The sequence below is a fragment of the Plasmodium relictum genome (genome assembly GCF_900005765.1).
Source record: "Plasmodium relictum strain SGS1 genome assembly, chromosome: 13".
NCBI lineage: Eukaryota > Apicomplexa > Aconoidasida > Haemosporida > Plasmodiidae > Plasmodium > Plasmodium relictum.
The window spans coordinates 433,720-448,761 of NC_041691.1; the positions used below are offsets into that span (position 1 = coordinate 433,720).

Consider the following 15,042-nt stretch of genomic DNA (forward strand, 5'->3'; position numbering starts at 1 on the left):
ATAATGGTATATAAATTTTGGCCTTTTCTATTTAAAACATATTATATTTATACATAAACAATATATATATTTATATGTATATATTTTTCCTTTAAAGTTTCTGTTTGTAATAATTTATTTTATTATAAATTTTTATAAATATACTATGTTATGTTTTTTCAATGTATATTTATTATAATACTTTATTCAGTATTTTATGTAAATTTCAAAAATGTACATACTTTCAGAATCAGATATAGCAAAGAGGATTTATTTTTGAAATCTTGTAAGGTATTGAAGAAAAGAAAAATTAAAAAAAAATTTTCTATACTGAGTAAGCATTATGATTTTAATTTAATTGAAAAAAAATGGCAAGTTATTTGGAATACTAAAAGATTATTAGATAAAGATTTTGAAATATTTAATAATCTTAGAAAAAATATAAAAGATAAATCAAGTTATTCTGTTAAAGAGGATAATAAAAAATGTTTAGGAAAAAAGTATGGTATGCTTAAGAAATATTATATTTTAGATATGTTTCCGTATCCTTCTTCTCAAGGATTACATGTTGGTCATATTTTGTGTTTTACGATAACTGATGTTATAAGTAAATTTAAAAGAATGAATAATTTTTGTGTATTTCATCCAATTGGTTGGGATAGTTTTGGTTTACCTTGTGATAGATTGTCTATGAAATTAAAAATAAATCCCAAAAAGATTATAAAGAAAAATATTTTAAATTTTAAAAGGCAATTAATAATGTTAGGATTTTTATTTAATTGGAGCAATGAAATTAATACATGCGATAAAAATTATTTTAAGTGGACGCAATGGATTATTATACAAATGTACTTAAATAAATTAGGTTATAGAAAACGTTCTTATGTTAATTGGTGTAAAGAATTAAATTGTGTTATTTCCAATGATGAATTGAAAAATGAATTGAATTTACAAAATTTACAAATTGAAAAAGTAAAATTATTACAGTGGTATCTTAAAATTACAAAATATGCAAATCGTTTAATAAAAGACTTAAAATTAATTGATTGGCCAAATAAAATTAAAAATATGCAAATTAATTGGATTGGAAAGAAATCAGGGATAGTTATAAAAGCTAAAATTATTCATATTGGTAAACTGATTTTGAACTATTCATTTGATTTGGGAAGAAAATTCATTTATATTTATTATAGTAATATTTATAACCATTCCATATTCCTTTTGTTTAATTATATTTATTACATTGCTATAAACAAAAGTTTTAATAAAATTAATTACGAATTTTTTTCTTTTTTAAAGTCCATGAATAATGCATATGAAATAAACTGTGAATTTATCAAAGATAATGAAATTAGGAAAAATGATCAAAAAATTAATAATTGTCTAATGAATGAAATTGCATATAAAAACGAAAAAAATATGTATGATAATGAATATATTGTATCAAATATTAACAATAATAAAAGTATTTTGACTGATTTAGTGAATAATAATGTATATAGTTTACAAGAAAAGCAATGTTATTTACAAAATTTTAAAGAAGGAAATGAAACAACCAGTGAAAAAGATACATATGTTAAAATATTTTTAAACAGAAATGAAGCACTGTTAGAAAATGATAAAATTATTGTTAGTGTAAATCATCCTAATATTAATAAAATAGTAAACAACGATGAATTTTTATTAAAATACGTTAGTCAAACAATTACAAAAAATGACATATCCAGATTAAAAAATGATGAAATATATTTTTCTGGTTCTGTTATTTATAATCCTATTATAAATAAGTTCATTCCTATTTATGTTTGTTCATATATTTTAGATAATAATAAAAGTATTCTTTTACTGAGAAAAGGAAATAAAGAAGATAATAAAATAAATGAACTATTATATAAATTATTATACAGTTCTAATTATAGTATAAAGAAAAACATTTATAATTTAAAAGATTGGTTGTTCTCTAGGCAGAGATATTGGGGGGAACCATTTCCATTTTTATATAAAATGGAAAAAAAAAAAAAAAAAAACTCTGAAAATAATGAAACAAACGATATGATTTATGAAAAAAATGAAGTTTATGACAAGGATATCGATAACAATAAGTTTCTTTCATTTAAAGAGGAAAATGATAATAAACAAATAGAAATAAAAAAAATTAAAAATTCTCCTATGAATAAAGTATATATAGATAATATTCCTTTATGTTTACCTAAATTTAATAAACAAATTTATGAAAAAGATAATAAAGGAAATAAAGTATATTCTGTTTTATCAAGATTCAAGGAATGGATAGTTACCAAAAAAAAAAATATTATATATAAAAGAGAAAGTGATATCATGCCTCAATGGGCTGGTTCTAGTTGGTATTATTTAAGGTATGTTGATTCAAAGAATAAAGAACAAATTTTTGATAAAGAAAAAGCAAATTTTTGGTTGCCTGTTGATTTATATGTAGGAGGAAATGAGCATGCAGTATTACATTTACTTTACTCTAGATTTTTTCATAAATTTTTATTTGATCTCAAGTTGATTAAACATAAGGAACCCTTTCAAAAATTATTTAATCAGGGAATATTATTAAATACTACTTCCTTTTATCTTTATACTAATTTAAAAAATGAACTAGTAAGTTTTTCAGAATTAAGTGAAAAAGAAGATACCAATAAAAAAGAAAAGGAAAAAAGAGATATTATAATAGAAAATAGATGTAAAATTGAAATTTCTTCTAAAGAAAATCAAATTGATGAAAAAGAAATGATAAGTTGCCAAGTGAATAATAATAAATTGAAAAAGGAGCAAAGCAGTATTGGCATGAATGAAAACAAAAACCTAAGTAACAGTATTAATCAAGGATCAACCAAAAATGAGGAATCAGAAATTCGAAAAGTGATTGAGAGTAATAATTATATAATGGAAAACAGTTACAAAAAATTTATAATTGATGAAGAACATGTAACAGAGAGAAATCAGAAATATTACTTGAAAAACATGCCTTCTATTGAAGTGCAACCAAATTTTGAAAAAATGTCTAAATCAAAAGGAAATACAATAAATCCTGATGATATAGTAAATATATATGGTTCTGACTGTTTAAGGTTACATATATTATTTTTAGGGCCAGTTGATCAAAATAAAAAATGGACTATTAAAGGAATAAAGGGAACCTTTAAGTTTTTGAATAATTTATATAATTTATTCATAGATAAGATAAAGAAAAAGAAAAAAAAAAATTATAGTATAGGATTAGATACAAAGAAGATAGAAGAAGATGAATATGCTAGAAACATAATAAAAGATGATACAAGTGAAATAGATAATAAGAAAATTAGATTAAGTGACAAAAATTATATAAATAGTGAAAATATTAATTCAAATGAAGAAGAAGATGTAAAGACAAAAAATTTTAAAAAGGATTTGAATGATGATATAATTTGCGAAATTTGCAAAAATAAAAATAAAAATAAAAATCTAATTATAAATTTTGAGAAAAATATAAGTTCTTCCAAAAAAAAAAACTACAAAAATAAATTAAAAAAGAATTTAAATATATTAAAAAATGAATCTCATTTATATAAAAAGCTCTCAAATAGGATTAAAAAAAATATAAAAGTTGATGTTGAAAAAAAAAAAAAAGTAAATTATTATATTCAAAAGGTCACCAACTGCATAAATACAATAAAACTAAACACAGCTGTATCTTTTTTCATGGAATTTTATAATGAAATAAAAAAATGGAATTATATACCTTTAAAAGTTTTTCTCATATTTATTAAACTATTATATCCTTTTTGCCCTCATATATGTGAAGAATTTTGGTTTTACTATTTAAAAAAATATAGAAAAAAAAAAAAAAAAAAAATCTGCTACTTTTGTAATTCTAGTTTATTATATTATGAAAAATGGCCTTCTTTATTTCAAATAAAAGAAGAAAAAATTGTAAATATATCAATAAAAATAAATAATAAGCATATTACTTTTATTCAAAATAATCTAAAAAATTCAAAAAATATAATAAAAGAATCAACAAATTTAATACAGGATCGTATAAAAAAAGAAATAAAAAAGGGAAAAAAAATAATTAACATCATAAACATTCCTAACAAAATAATCAACTTTATAATAAAATGAAAACAAAATTATTTAGAAGAAAAAAAAAAAAAAAAAAAGTAAAAAATAAAAAATATATGTATATGTTTATATATATTATAGAAAAAAATTAAATACCAAAAAAGGATAAAATTATATATATATATATTTTATTTTTGTTTATTTTTTTTTGTAATTCTACTTAGTTTTAATTCTGCTTCTTTTAATTCCTTTTCTAATCTTTTTTCATTGTATGTTTCATTGTAAACAGAATTTTTTAAACTTTTTAATTGGTTTTTAATAGCTTCACATATTAATTCTAATAATTCATGATCAGTTTTTTTTATTAAATTATTATAACATGGGCATGTATTTTTATCTCTTAAATCATAAGCTGTTCCAAGTGCGTCTCTAAAAACACCAGGAAATGCTGATATTTGATAAACTTTTCTAAATCCATCTTTGTCTATGTCTTCTTTATCTTCATATTCTTCTAATGAAACTAACTTTAATTTTCTTTTTTTTAATTCTTCTTCATAATTATAATCAGGTAAGGGCCAATCTGGTAATACATACCACCATCTAATTAATAACTGAGCAACTAACTTTTCTTTATTTGAACGGTTACGTGGATCAAAAGTACCTATAACTATAGAGTCATTTTCAATGTCATTGTCATTATAATCTTTATCTAATTTATTTTCTGTAGTTTTTTTTTTTATTTTTCCTTTTTTTTTATTTATTTTCTTTTTTTTTATTTTTTTAGGTTTATTTTTTGATACAGAATTAATTTTTTTAGTAGTATTTCCCTTACTAATACCACTTTTACTAACACTAGCTTTTTTTGCATTCATTTTCTTTACATTATTATTTAATTTTTTTTCAATAAATTTATTGCTATGATTTAAATTAGAGTTTTTAATTGCGTTTATATTTTCACTACTAGTGTATATGATTTTATTATTATTATTTTCGTTTTCCATTTTACTTCTAATTAAGATGGGTTCATCAGAATCATAACTTGACTTATCAGATAATTTTTCTGTATTTTTATCTAATTTATTATCATTTTTAATTAGATTTAGTAAACATTCATCATCACTGCTTACTTCAGATTCCGGATTATTTCCTTTTCTATTATTCATTATGTTTTCCTTATTAATCAGTAACTCTTTTTTCTTCATTGCTTCTTCTTCATTATTCTCTTCATTTTTCTTTAATTTTTTACTGATTGTTTTATCATCAGTTCTCAATTCATTATTATTATATGTTTTCAATAATGGTAAATCATCTATATCACTATTACTGTCTCCAATTTTTTCAACATACTGAGATTCGCTTTCTTTTTCTTTATTAATATTTGAATTTACACTATTTATTTGATCATTTAAATAATTTTTTATTATTTTATCTTCTATATTATCATTACTTAAGTGACCATTTGATATATCTTCAAAATTATTATTACTTGCCATATCTGTTTTAGATTCATGCTTACAAGAAACATTTCCTCCTTTTTCATTTTCATTTTTTATTAAATTTTCGTTTTCTTCATTTATAATATCATTATTTAATTTATAATCTTCATTACACATGTTCTTTTTTTCACTATCATTTTGAAAAAATTGACAATTCGTGTTTTCGTTTTTATGCATTTTTAAATTTCCTTTCTTAACAACATTATTCTTTTTTTTTTCTTTATCTAATTTTTTTTGTTGATTTTGTTTTTTTTAATTTAATACTTAAAAAATTATAATATGATATATATAAATATATTTAAATAAATTTATTTATAGAAATGCAATATATACCTCCAATTTTTTTATAATTTTTATGATTACAAATGGTTGTCTATCTAAATATTCAAAAAAAAAATCTTAAAATATTTATAAAAATTTAAAAAATATAAATAAATAAATATCTACACAGGCATTTATTTATAATTTTTTTTTTTTATTTTGAAATAATAAAGTGTTTCTATAAATTTATATACAAATAAAAACAAGCATTAATAAATTCATAAAATTTTTTGTAATTATTTATATCTTTTAAAAGCAAATAAAAAAAAGAAAAAAAAAAGAAAAGAAAAAAAAAAAAAAAGAAAAAGAAAATTAAAATTAAAAAAAAAGAAAAAATGAAAATGAAAATAAAAATGATTATAGAAATGAAAGAGGAAAAAATGTTAAACTTTATGCACACAAATAAAAAAATAGTTTTATGAATATGAAACTGGCGAAGATACAAAAATAAAACATAAAATGGATAAAATAAAATTAAGGATTTAAATATAATATTAATATTGTAATAAAAAAAAATTGTAAATTTTTTTAATATTTTTTCGTTTATATGAAAAACATATAGTTTCCTTTTTATATTAATATTAATATAATCCTTCTATTTTTAATTAAACTTTTTTGGTACAAAATAGAATAGTTATCTTTATAATATTTTAAATAAACATAAAAATTTAACTATTCAAGCAACCATTATAAAAAAAATGTAATAGAAGTGCAATTTTATATTAGGCTTCTTTTATTCTTTATATATAAAAATACATAAATTTAAAAAAAAAAAAGGAATTTTTTTTTTTTAAATAAAAAGTGTAATAAAAAATTTACATCATTGTTCATTGAAAAAAAAAAAAAAAAAAAAAAAAAAGTTTTAAATAATAAAAAAATGTCTTATTATAAAAATTTTTGTGATAAATATGCATACTAAAAAAAGTACTTTTAGTATTTTAATTTTTGAAGTTTCTGTAGAGTATAAAATAATACATGCATAAATATTATCAAATTAAAATTATTTTCATTATTGTATATAAGCATAATATGTATTATTTAATTAATAAATTTAATATTCCTTTTTAAAAATTAAAAATTTTCAAGTATAAATAATATACATATTTAAATATATGCTTTTCTTTATTTTGTTTTATTTTTAAGAAAATCATCCATATGTATATTCTTTTTTTTTAAACTAATTTGATTATCATTATTATCAAAAGAGAAACCTTTAGAATGCAACGGTGGTAAATCTAGAAATCTCTCTACAACTTTAGCTTTACATATTTGAGTAATAAATAATTGAAAGAAAGTATTAGTAATAAAATAAATAAATAATCCTGAAGGCATAGATTTAAAAAAGAACACTGAAGAAATATAAAATAATCTCATGCCTATCTTTGTAGCCTTTCTAATATTTTTTTGAAATTCACTTTCTTCTAAATGAAGTTCACTTTGCTTATTATTATTTATGTTTTTATCAATTAATGAGGTTAATTCATGATTTGATAATAATAATAATGAAGATAAAAATGGTAAGATATAATAGGGATCTGGTAAAGATAAGCTATCTAGCCATAGGGGAGATTCAAAAGTAAAATCTTTAAATATATCAGGATAAGAAGAAATTTTTTTCATAGAAAAATAAAAAACACAAAATAATGGAGTTTGAAAAAAAGTCATCAATATAATTGATTTTGGTATTAAAGAAATTCCATGAGTATTTCTTATATTAAAAATTCTTTTTTTATACTCCAATGCTTTTTTTACATTTCCTTCTTGAGCATTTATTTTTAATTTATTTGTTAAATCCTTTATTAAAGGATTTAGAATTTTTTGTTTTCTTCTATCTCTTTCTGCCGATACTGTTAACGGTAAAATAATTATTCTCATAAGAATGGTTGTGGCTATGATAGAAGTCATCCATGAACAATCAAAAATAGTTTTTGTAGAATTCAATAATTCATATATTAATTTAACATACCATGTATCTTCATAAATATCTACATCATTTCTCGTATTATTTTTACATTTTTCTATTATAAAATTTATGTAGGAATTGGTAGCGTAGCATTCACCATTTGCTTCTAATATTTTTTCACTAAACACACTATTTTTATTAAGCATGTTTTTTTCATTTATTGAGTTATTTTCATTTTCTAAAGATTCGTAACTTGTTTCTTCTTTATTTTCATCACACTTCTTTTCATTTCTATTTAAATACTCAACATAATTGAAGCAATTTTCTGTTATTTTAGAATCATTTCTCTCTGGACATTTATTATTTATAAGATTTGTAAATAAAGAAAAATTGCGAAAAAACACTAAAGATGAAAAATTACTATTTTTTAATTCTTTACATATTCTATTATTGTAACTCTTATTATATATAAAATCATGTTTGTTTCTTTTTAAAAAAATAATGCTAACAAATATATTTAAAGAATTTTTCTTTAATTGCCCATTGTGAAAATTATTTTGTAAATAAGCAAAGCTCATATTAAAAAAGAAAAAAGGAAATTAATAGAAATGGGAAAGTTCTATATTTATTTATATTTTAAAAACATAATTTTTATATTATTAGAAATTAGTTAAAAAAAAAATATATATATAAGTATTACATTTAGAAAAACGAAAAACAAAAAATTCGTATATGTATATTTTATATACGTTTCTTTAAGGTTTTACAATTATTCGTGCTTTCGAATTCATTTCATAAAGAAAAAAATAAAAAGTTACAAATTTTGATAAATAATAATAAAAGATTGCTTAACTATGTTCATTAAAAATAAAATAAAATTTTAGTTTGAAATTAAGTAAAATAAGTTTAAGCATAAAAAAAAAAAAAAAAATAGAAAAAAAAATACATGTATGCATAGAATCAATAACATAAATAAAATATATGATCATATAGTAATGTAAATTTTATATTATAAAAAAAAAAAAAGAATATAAAAAAAAATATAATAAGATTATATAGAATTAAACAAAACAAAAGATATAAATTTTTTATTTTAACATAAAAAAAAAAAAAACATAAAATAATTTTTAACTTAAATGCATTTAAATAAAATATATATTTATAAGAAATAAAATTAATTTTTATTATGTTTAAAATACACTGTTCATCATAACAATCAACAAATTTTGAAAAGACATTTAAAAGATTATTAATATAAACAAATTAAAAATTAAAAAAGTAAAATTATATAAATATATAATGAAGTTATTTGAACTACGAGTTAGACACTTTTATCAGTAACTATCAAAAGAACTTATGTATAATGAAATAAAAAATTGATTCCATAAATGAAAATATATAGTTTGTTTTTAAATAAAAATATATAAGATAAATATAAATTATCTGTATCATTTTTTTTTTTTTTAATTTTCAATTAAAATTGAAAAGCATCATTTATATATAATTTATTCAGTTCAAATGAAATAGCCGATGGAGAAAAAATACCTATATCAGTATAAAAAAGTGTAATTAAATGATGAGGAACATATTCATATAAATAATTATTTTCATTATATACAGTTTGTGTGCAATATTCATAGAAGTCTTTAGCATATTTAATTTTATCAATCTTTAAAAATTTATATGCCTCACATGCAACATAAAATGGTTTTTTATTTAATGAACATAATTGAGATAATAGTCTAATTCCTTTTTTACTTATTATTCCACCATTATCTATTACTAGTTCTGTTCCTATTACTACGAAATCAATTGTATTAAATATATTTTTAACTTTTTGTAAATTTATTTTTGTTACAATAATATTTTCTTTTCTTAAATCTTTTATGAACATGTCATCAAACTGCTTATCTTTTTCACTATAATCATTATAAAAATTTTCTGGGCAAGTAAAATAAACAAAAACTTGTTTATTTTGATTTTTTATAACATTTATTAATAAATTTTTTACGCATTTAGAATTGCTATGCGTTAAAATTGTCGTTTTTCTATCAGTAAACATTATGTTACTAGTGCTACCAATTATGTCTAAGCTTTTTTCTAAGTTTTTTGGAAATTCATTTGCGTTAATTGCTAATGTATTTTTTAAATTAATGAAATTCTTCAAAAAAAATAAAAAAATAAAAATTAAAATTTTATAGAATTAATTAAATATATAAATAATGCATAAAATGAAAACACATTTATTTAAGTTATTATTACATTTTCACTGTGTGTATATTTTTTAACTACAAAATGATGATAAATATCACAAGAAGAAACAATTGTGTAAATAGTCATTCTTTTAGAATGGGGCATCGATATAATATGATTTTGTGCATCATTATTTTTTATAAAATTATTTAAGGTATCTTTAGCTTCGTTTAAATTAATAAATAATTCAAAATTTGTTTCCGATATATTACTTTTTATAACACTAAAAACGTTGAATAAAAAAAATGAAATATATTAAAATATATATGTTATTATTATTAAATAATTATCATTTTTGTTATTAAAATTTATAAATTTTTTTCTATTTATAAAATATATTATCAATGAAACTATTAAATTTTGTAAGACTCAACTTATTCTTCGTATTATTTATTTAATACTACGACTTAAATTTTAATTATGTTATATTTTATCGTATGCATATATATTTATTTATATTATTTCATTTTATATCTTATATATTACAACTTATTTTAGCTTCTATATATTATATATATACATATTTTTCTAAATATATATAAAATATTTATGTTTATCTCATGGTTTCTTATTAATTTCTCTATTTTAAAATATAGTTCTAGTTTTATTATATTTATTATAAATCTTTTTTTTAAATATATGCTAATTACTCTGCTATTGATTTTATTGCAGCTATATGCATTTCATCTTCCTCTTCAAAATAATGTTTCTTGAAACTACGAACAACTAAAAAAAATTATGGATATTATATTATATAAAAATAAAAATATAGAGTGTAATATTTTTAAAAAGAAGTTTGGTTATTTGAAAATAAAATTAACTGAGCTTGAAGAACAAATAATTAAAAAATCACATAAAATACCTTCATGTTCTTCAAATAAATCTCTTTTCATATTACAGTAATTCATTATAAATATTATTTTTTAATAAAAAATAAATTTCAGATAATACACTTATTTCCTGAAATAGCTATTTTTTTAATTTTTTTTTCTTTTTCTTTTTTTCTTTTTTTTATATTTTTCTTTATGCACATAAAAATTATACTTCGAAAACTTTGAATGTATGTCAAATTAGAGAAATATTTTTACAATAAACTTCAAAAGTAGAATTATAAAAAATTAATAAAGAAAAAATGCATCATTAGAGAAGCTAATGTTTCATAAATTTATAATATATATTTTTTTTTTAATTTTATAATATCCTTTATTTTTTAAAATAATTGTTAACTTTCTTATTAAAAGAAATTTATGAGGATAAATAAAAAAATATATTATAACCTTTAATCTATTTATATTACTAGCTATATAAGAAAAACAAACAAAAACAAAAATTATTTGTAAAATTTATTTGTTAATATCTAGTTTTTTAATTATGACTTACATAAAATTAATAAATAACTTGAAAAATTAACATAAATTGTAAATAAAAAATTATATATATATATATATCTCAGTGTAATAATAGCAATTAAAGTATAAATTAATTAAAAGAAAAGAAAGTATGAAAAGTAGTTACAATATTTTCTAAAACTAAAAAATATTCTCTTTTTTTTTTTCTATTGATATAAGCCCAATGGTAAAATTTATAAAAGGCATAAATATACAAAAGATGTATATGCAGACAATTATGAGATTAAAATGAAAATAATTTTATTCTAATTTTTCAAAGAAAAAAAGGGAACTATGGATTTTTTTCTTAAAAAATTGAAGAATAATGAAATAAAAAGTTAAAATAACCTTTAAATTATATCTTTATTAATTTCAAAGTATTTATCATAAAAAAATTTAATTTAAATTCATTTTTTTTTTTTTTCAGTAGCATTTGCAAATACAAAAAAAAAAAAAAATCTATTTATTGGTATTACTTTATATTATTTTTATTTTTTATTTTCTCTAAAACTTATTTTATATATATTATCAACATTTTAAAATCCTTTAGAACTATTTTTTACACGTGTACAACTTTTTATGTAATTGATTTTCTTTCTTAGATTTCTCTTGCACTTTTTTTATTAGTCTTCTCACTTTTAATTTTTAACTTTTTATTTTTCATATTCTTACTTTTATTTTTAATTTCTTTATTTTTCATGGTTATGATAGGTATTTCTTCATTTTTAGCATTTATTTTTTTTAAATGCTTCTTTTTAACTTTTAAATTTTTATTCTTTTTTTCTACTCTTTTAATTTTTATGTATAGTTTTTTTATTTCTTCTTTTTTTTTTCTTTTTTTTTCATTTCTTTATCCTGTTCATGTCTTGATTTTTTCTTTTTATTTTTGTATTTTTTTTTATATGCTGTTCCATATCTTTCAAAATGCTTTACATAACTTTTTTTTTTAATTTTTGCATTTTTATCTTTTTTAATACTTTGTTTTTTTTTTTCTTGTATTTGCTTCTGTTTTTCAATTTCATCTTCCTTTTTTCTTATGATAAAATCTTCATCGCTTAAAATATTATTCTGTATAAAACAATAAATATTTTCTTTTGACAATTTTTTCTCATTTAAAATATTTTTATCTTCAAATAATTTTCTTGTTCTTTCTATTTTTTTTGTATCTTTTGAAATATATTTTTTTTTATCTTCTTGTTCTTTATTCATTATAAAATTATCATTTCTACTTGTATCTGAAATCCATGTACTTTTATGAATAGTATTTATATAAAAAGAATTATTAGAACTTTTCATTTTTTCTATAGGAACTGCCTTAGTGTGCTTATTTGACTTTCTGTTATTCAATTCTCCTTTTAAGTTACTATGCTTTGTATTTTCTAAAATATAAAAAAAATATAATATAATAAAATAAAACAATTCAACTCTTATATTAAAAATATGTAATAAATATAAATGTATTAAAATATAGTTATTTAGTAAATAAAATATTTTAAAAAGTTACTAATAAATTAGGAGAATTAAAACAATAAAATAATGATAATTTTCTATTTTTTTAAATAGAATCTTAATATATATGAGTGCATAATATTTATATATTTATTTCTTTTTTTTATTACCATCATTTTGCTTTTTTATAAAATTTAAATTTGAATCTTTATTAGTTATTTCATCATTTATTTTTTCTGTAAAATTAATGTTTCTTTTTTTATTGTTAGAATCTTTCTTAGTGGCATTATAAATATTTTTTGAGTCTTTTTTAAGGTTAAGTATGTTTACCTTATTTGAAAAAATTTCCTTAGTTTTTTTTAATTTTTTTTTATTTAAATAAAAAATCTTATTGGCATTCTTATTTTTATTTATATATTCTTCTAATGTTCTTATTTTTATCTTGTGATTTATAATTTGTTTATAGATAGTACTACTTTTAGGTGAAAATCTTTTGGTATCATATAAATTTAAATAAGAAATGTTATAATTATTATTCTGATTGATTTTAAAATAGTTATCTTTTATGCTGTTGCTGAGATGTAATTTTTTTTTATCATTATTATTATTATAAAAAATTTCTTCATTTTTCTTCTTCATATCACTATTTTAAATATTTCTTTTTAATATTTGATTATTTCTTGATTTTATATTTTCTTTTTTATTGACAATACGAAGAAAGCGATTATTTAGTTGACTTAAAAAAGATTTATCACTGTTTTTTTCCTTAAATGTTTCTTTTTTAATATCTAGAACATTTTTATTAAAAGATAGTGATATATTTTTTACATTAAAATTCTTATGAGAAAAATTTGTGTTTTTTTTATTATTAATGCAAATTTTTTGATTATCCTTTTCCTTTAATTTACAAGTCATGTTAGGGCTTATATTTAGGAATATTTTTTTTTGAGAAACATTGTCTTTTTTAAAACTAATTATTTGCATATTTTTTTCTTTTTTGTCATTAATTTTATTTGAAAATTTATTAAGAATTATTTCTTTTTTATCATTTTTTTTTAAATAGTAATCTGTAAAATTAAAATTATGGAGTTTATGACTCTCTTTTGCATATACACATGAATCTTGTATAATACTCTTTTCACTTAATTTCTTAATATTTTTATTTTCATCTATCAAATTTTTTACAAAGATAGTAGAATTAATAACTTCATTTTTTTTTTTAACTTTATTATTTTTTAACGTATAATCAATTATGGAAGATTCCCTACTCGTTTTTCTAACATAATATATTGTTTTACATTTATCTAAAAAACTGACTTTTTTTTTTCTTTTTTTAAGTTATTCCTATTAAGTATTAACTTAATATTTGATATTTTTGTAGTATTTATACTATATTCCTTTTTTAAATTAGATTTATTCAATTGGTTACTATCATTTATGTAGTTATTATCTAAATTTTTTAAGATAACTTTGCGTATTTGATCATTTTTAGACTTATAAATATTTTCTTTTGATTCGTAATTTTCTAGACATACTTTATTTATTTTACCTAAATTTCTTTCTTTATTTTTATTTACATAACCATACTTTGTGAATACATAATTATTATATTTTTCATTATTTATAAGATTAACTTTTTTATTATTTGAATATACTTTCATTTGTATCCTAACTCTAGTTTCTGATTTTTAAAGCAGCTACCTATTATTTATTCACTTTTTTTATTCATTATATTACTAATCCTTTTAGCATTAAATAAATTATGCTATTTCTATATTTTCATAATCTGCTAAAACTGTTAATTCTCTTCAGAATTATTCGAAATTTTTTTTTATTTGCTTTGGTTTATTATGTTTTTTTTTTTTTTTTTTTTAACACATAATAAACGTAATTTACAAATTGCCAACCACTTAAATAATTAATGTAACTTTAATTTTTTATATTTTGCTTTATTTAGAATTTTTTTTGGTGCTTTATCAAAAAAAAAAAAAATAATAAATAAAGTTGGTTTTTTTTTTATGAGATTATAAGATGAAAGTAAGGTATACCGTCACAATAAAAATTAATAAAATGAGGTAAAATAAAATAAATAATGTGAATATGCTTGCGTTATATGCACATATTTAATTTCTTTTCCTTTAAAAGCTTAAAATATTTTAGCATTTTTTTTTAGACTTATGTAAAA

At 18.3% G+C, this 15,042-nt stretch overlaps 5 protein-coding genes across 5 annotated transcripts; 1 reads left to right on the top strand and 4 right to left on the bottom strand.

The window, feature by feature from the left end:
• Positions 1-150: 150 nt before the first annotated feature.
• PRELSG_1310500 (leucine--tRNA ligase, putative) lies at positions 151-4,107 on the top strand (the record flags this gene model as incomplete). The annotated part of the gene is made up of 1 exon (XM_028678626.1): positions 151-4,107. One exon carries the CDS (start codon positions 151-153, stop codon positions 4,105-4,107), a length of 3,957 nt encoding a protein of 1,318 aa, XP_028535753.1.
• A 128-nt stretch (positions 4,108-4,235) lies between these two features.
• On the bottom strand, positions 4,236-5,720 carry PRELSG_1310600 (conserved Plasmodium protein, unknown function; the record flags this gene model as incomplete). The annotated part of the gene is made up of 1 exon (XM_028678627.1): positions 4,236-5,720. One exon carries the CDS (start codon positions 5,718-5,720, stop codon positions 4,236-4,238), a length of 1,485 nt encoding a protein of 494 aa, XP_028535754.1.
• A 1,266-nt stretch (positions 5,721-6,986) lies between these two features.
• OXA1 (mitochondrial inner membrane protein OXA1, putative) lies at positions 6,987-8,345 on the bottom strand (the record flags this gene model as incomplete). Its single annotated transcript, XM_028678628.1, has 1 exon — positions 6,987-8,345. The coding sequence occupies one exon, from the start codon at positions 8,343-8,345 to the stop codon at positions 6,987-6,989; it is 1,359 nt and encodes a 452-aa protein (XP_028535755.1).
• An 896-nt stretch (positions 8,346-9,241) lies between these two features.
• Positions 9,242-10,928, bottom strand: PRELSG_1310800 (translation initiation factor EIF-2b alpha subunit, putative; the record flags this gene model as incomplete). The annotated part of the gene is made up of 4 exons (XM_028678629.1): positions 9,242-9,928; positions 10,030-10,243; positions 10,671-10,746; positions 10,883-10,928. The coding sequence occupies 4 exons, from the start codon at positions 10,926-10,928 to the stop codon at positions 9,242-9,244; spliced, it is 1,023 nt and encodes a 340-aa protein (XP_028535756.1).
• Positions 10,929-12,221: 1,293 nt separating this feature from the next.
• PRELSG_1310900 (hypothetical protein) lies at positions 12,222-14,518 on the bottom strand (the record flags this gene model as incomplete). Its single annotated transcript, XM_028678630.1, has 4 exons — positions 12,222-12,787; positions 13,028-13,490; positions 13,566-14,133; positions 14,217-14,518. 4 exons carry the CDS (start codon positions 14,516-14,518, stop codon positions 12,222-12,224), a joined length of 1,899 nt encoding a protein of 632 aa, XP_028535757.1.
• Positions 14,519-15,042: the final 524 nt, after the last annotated feature.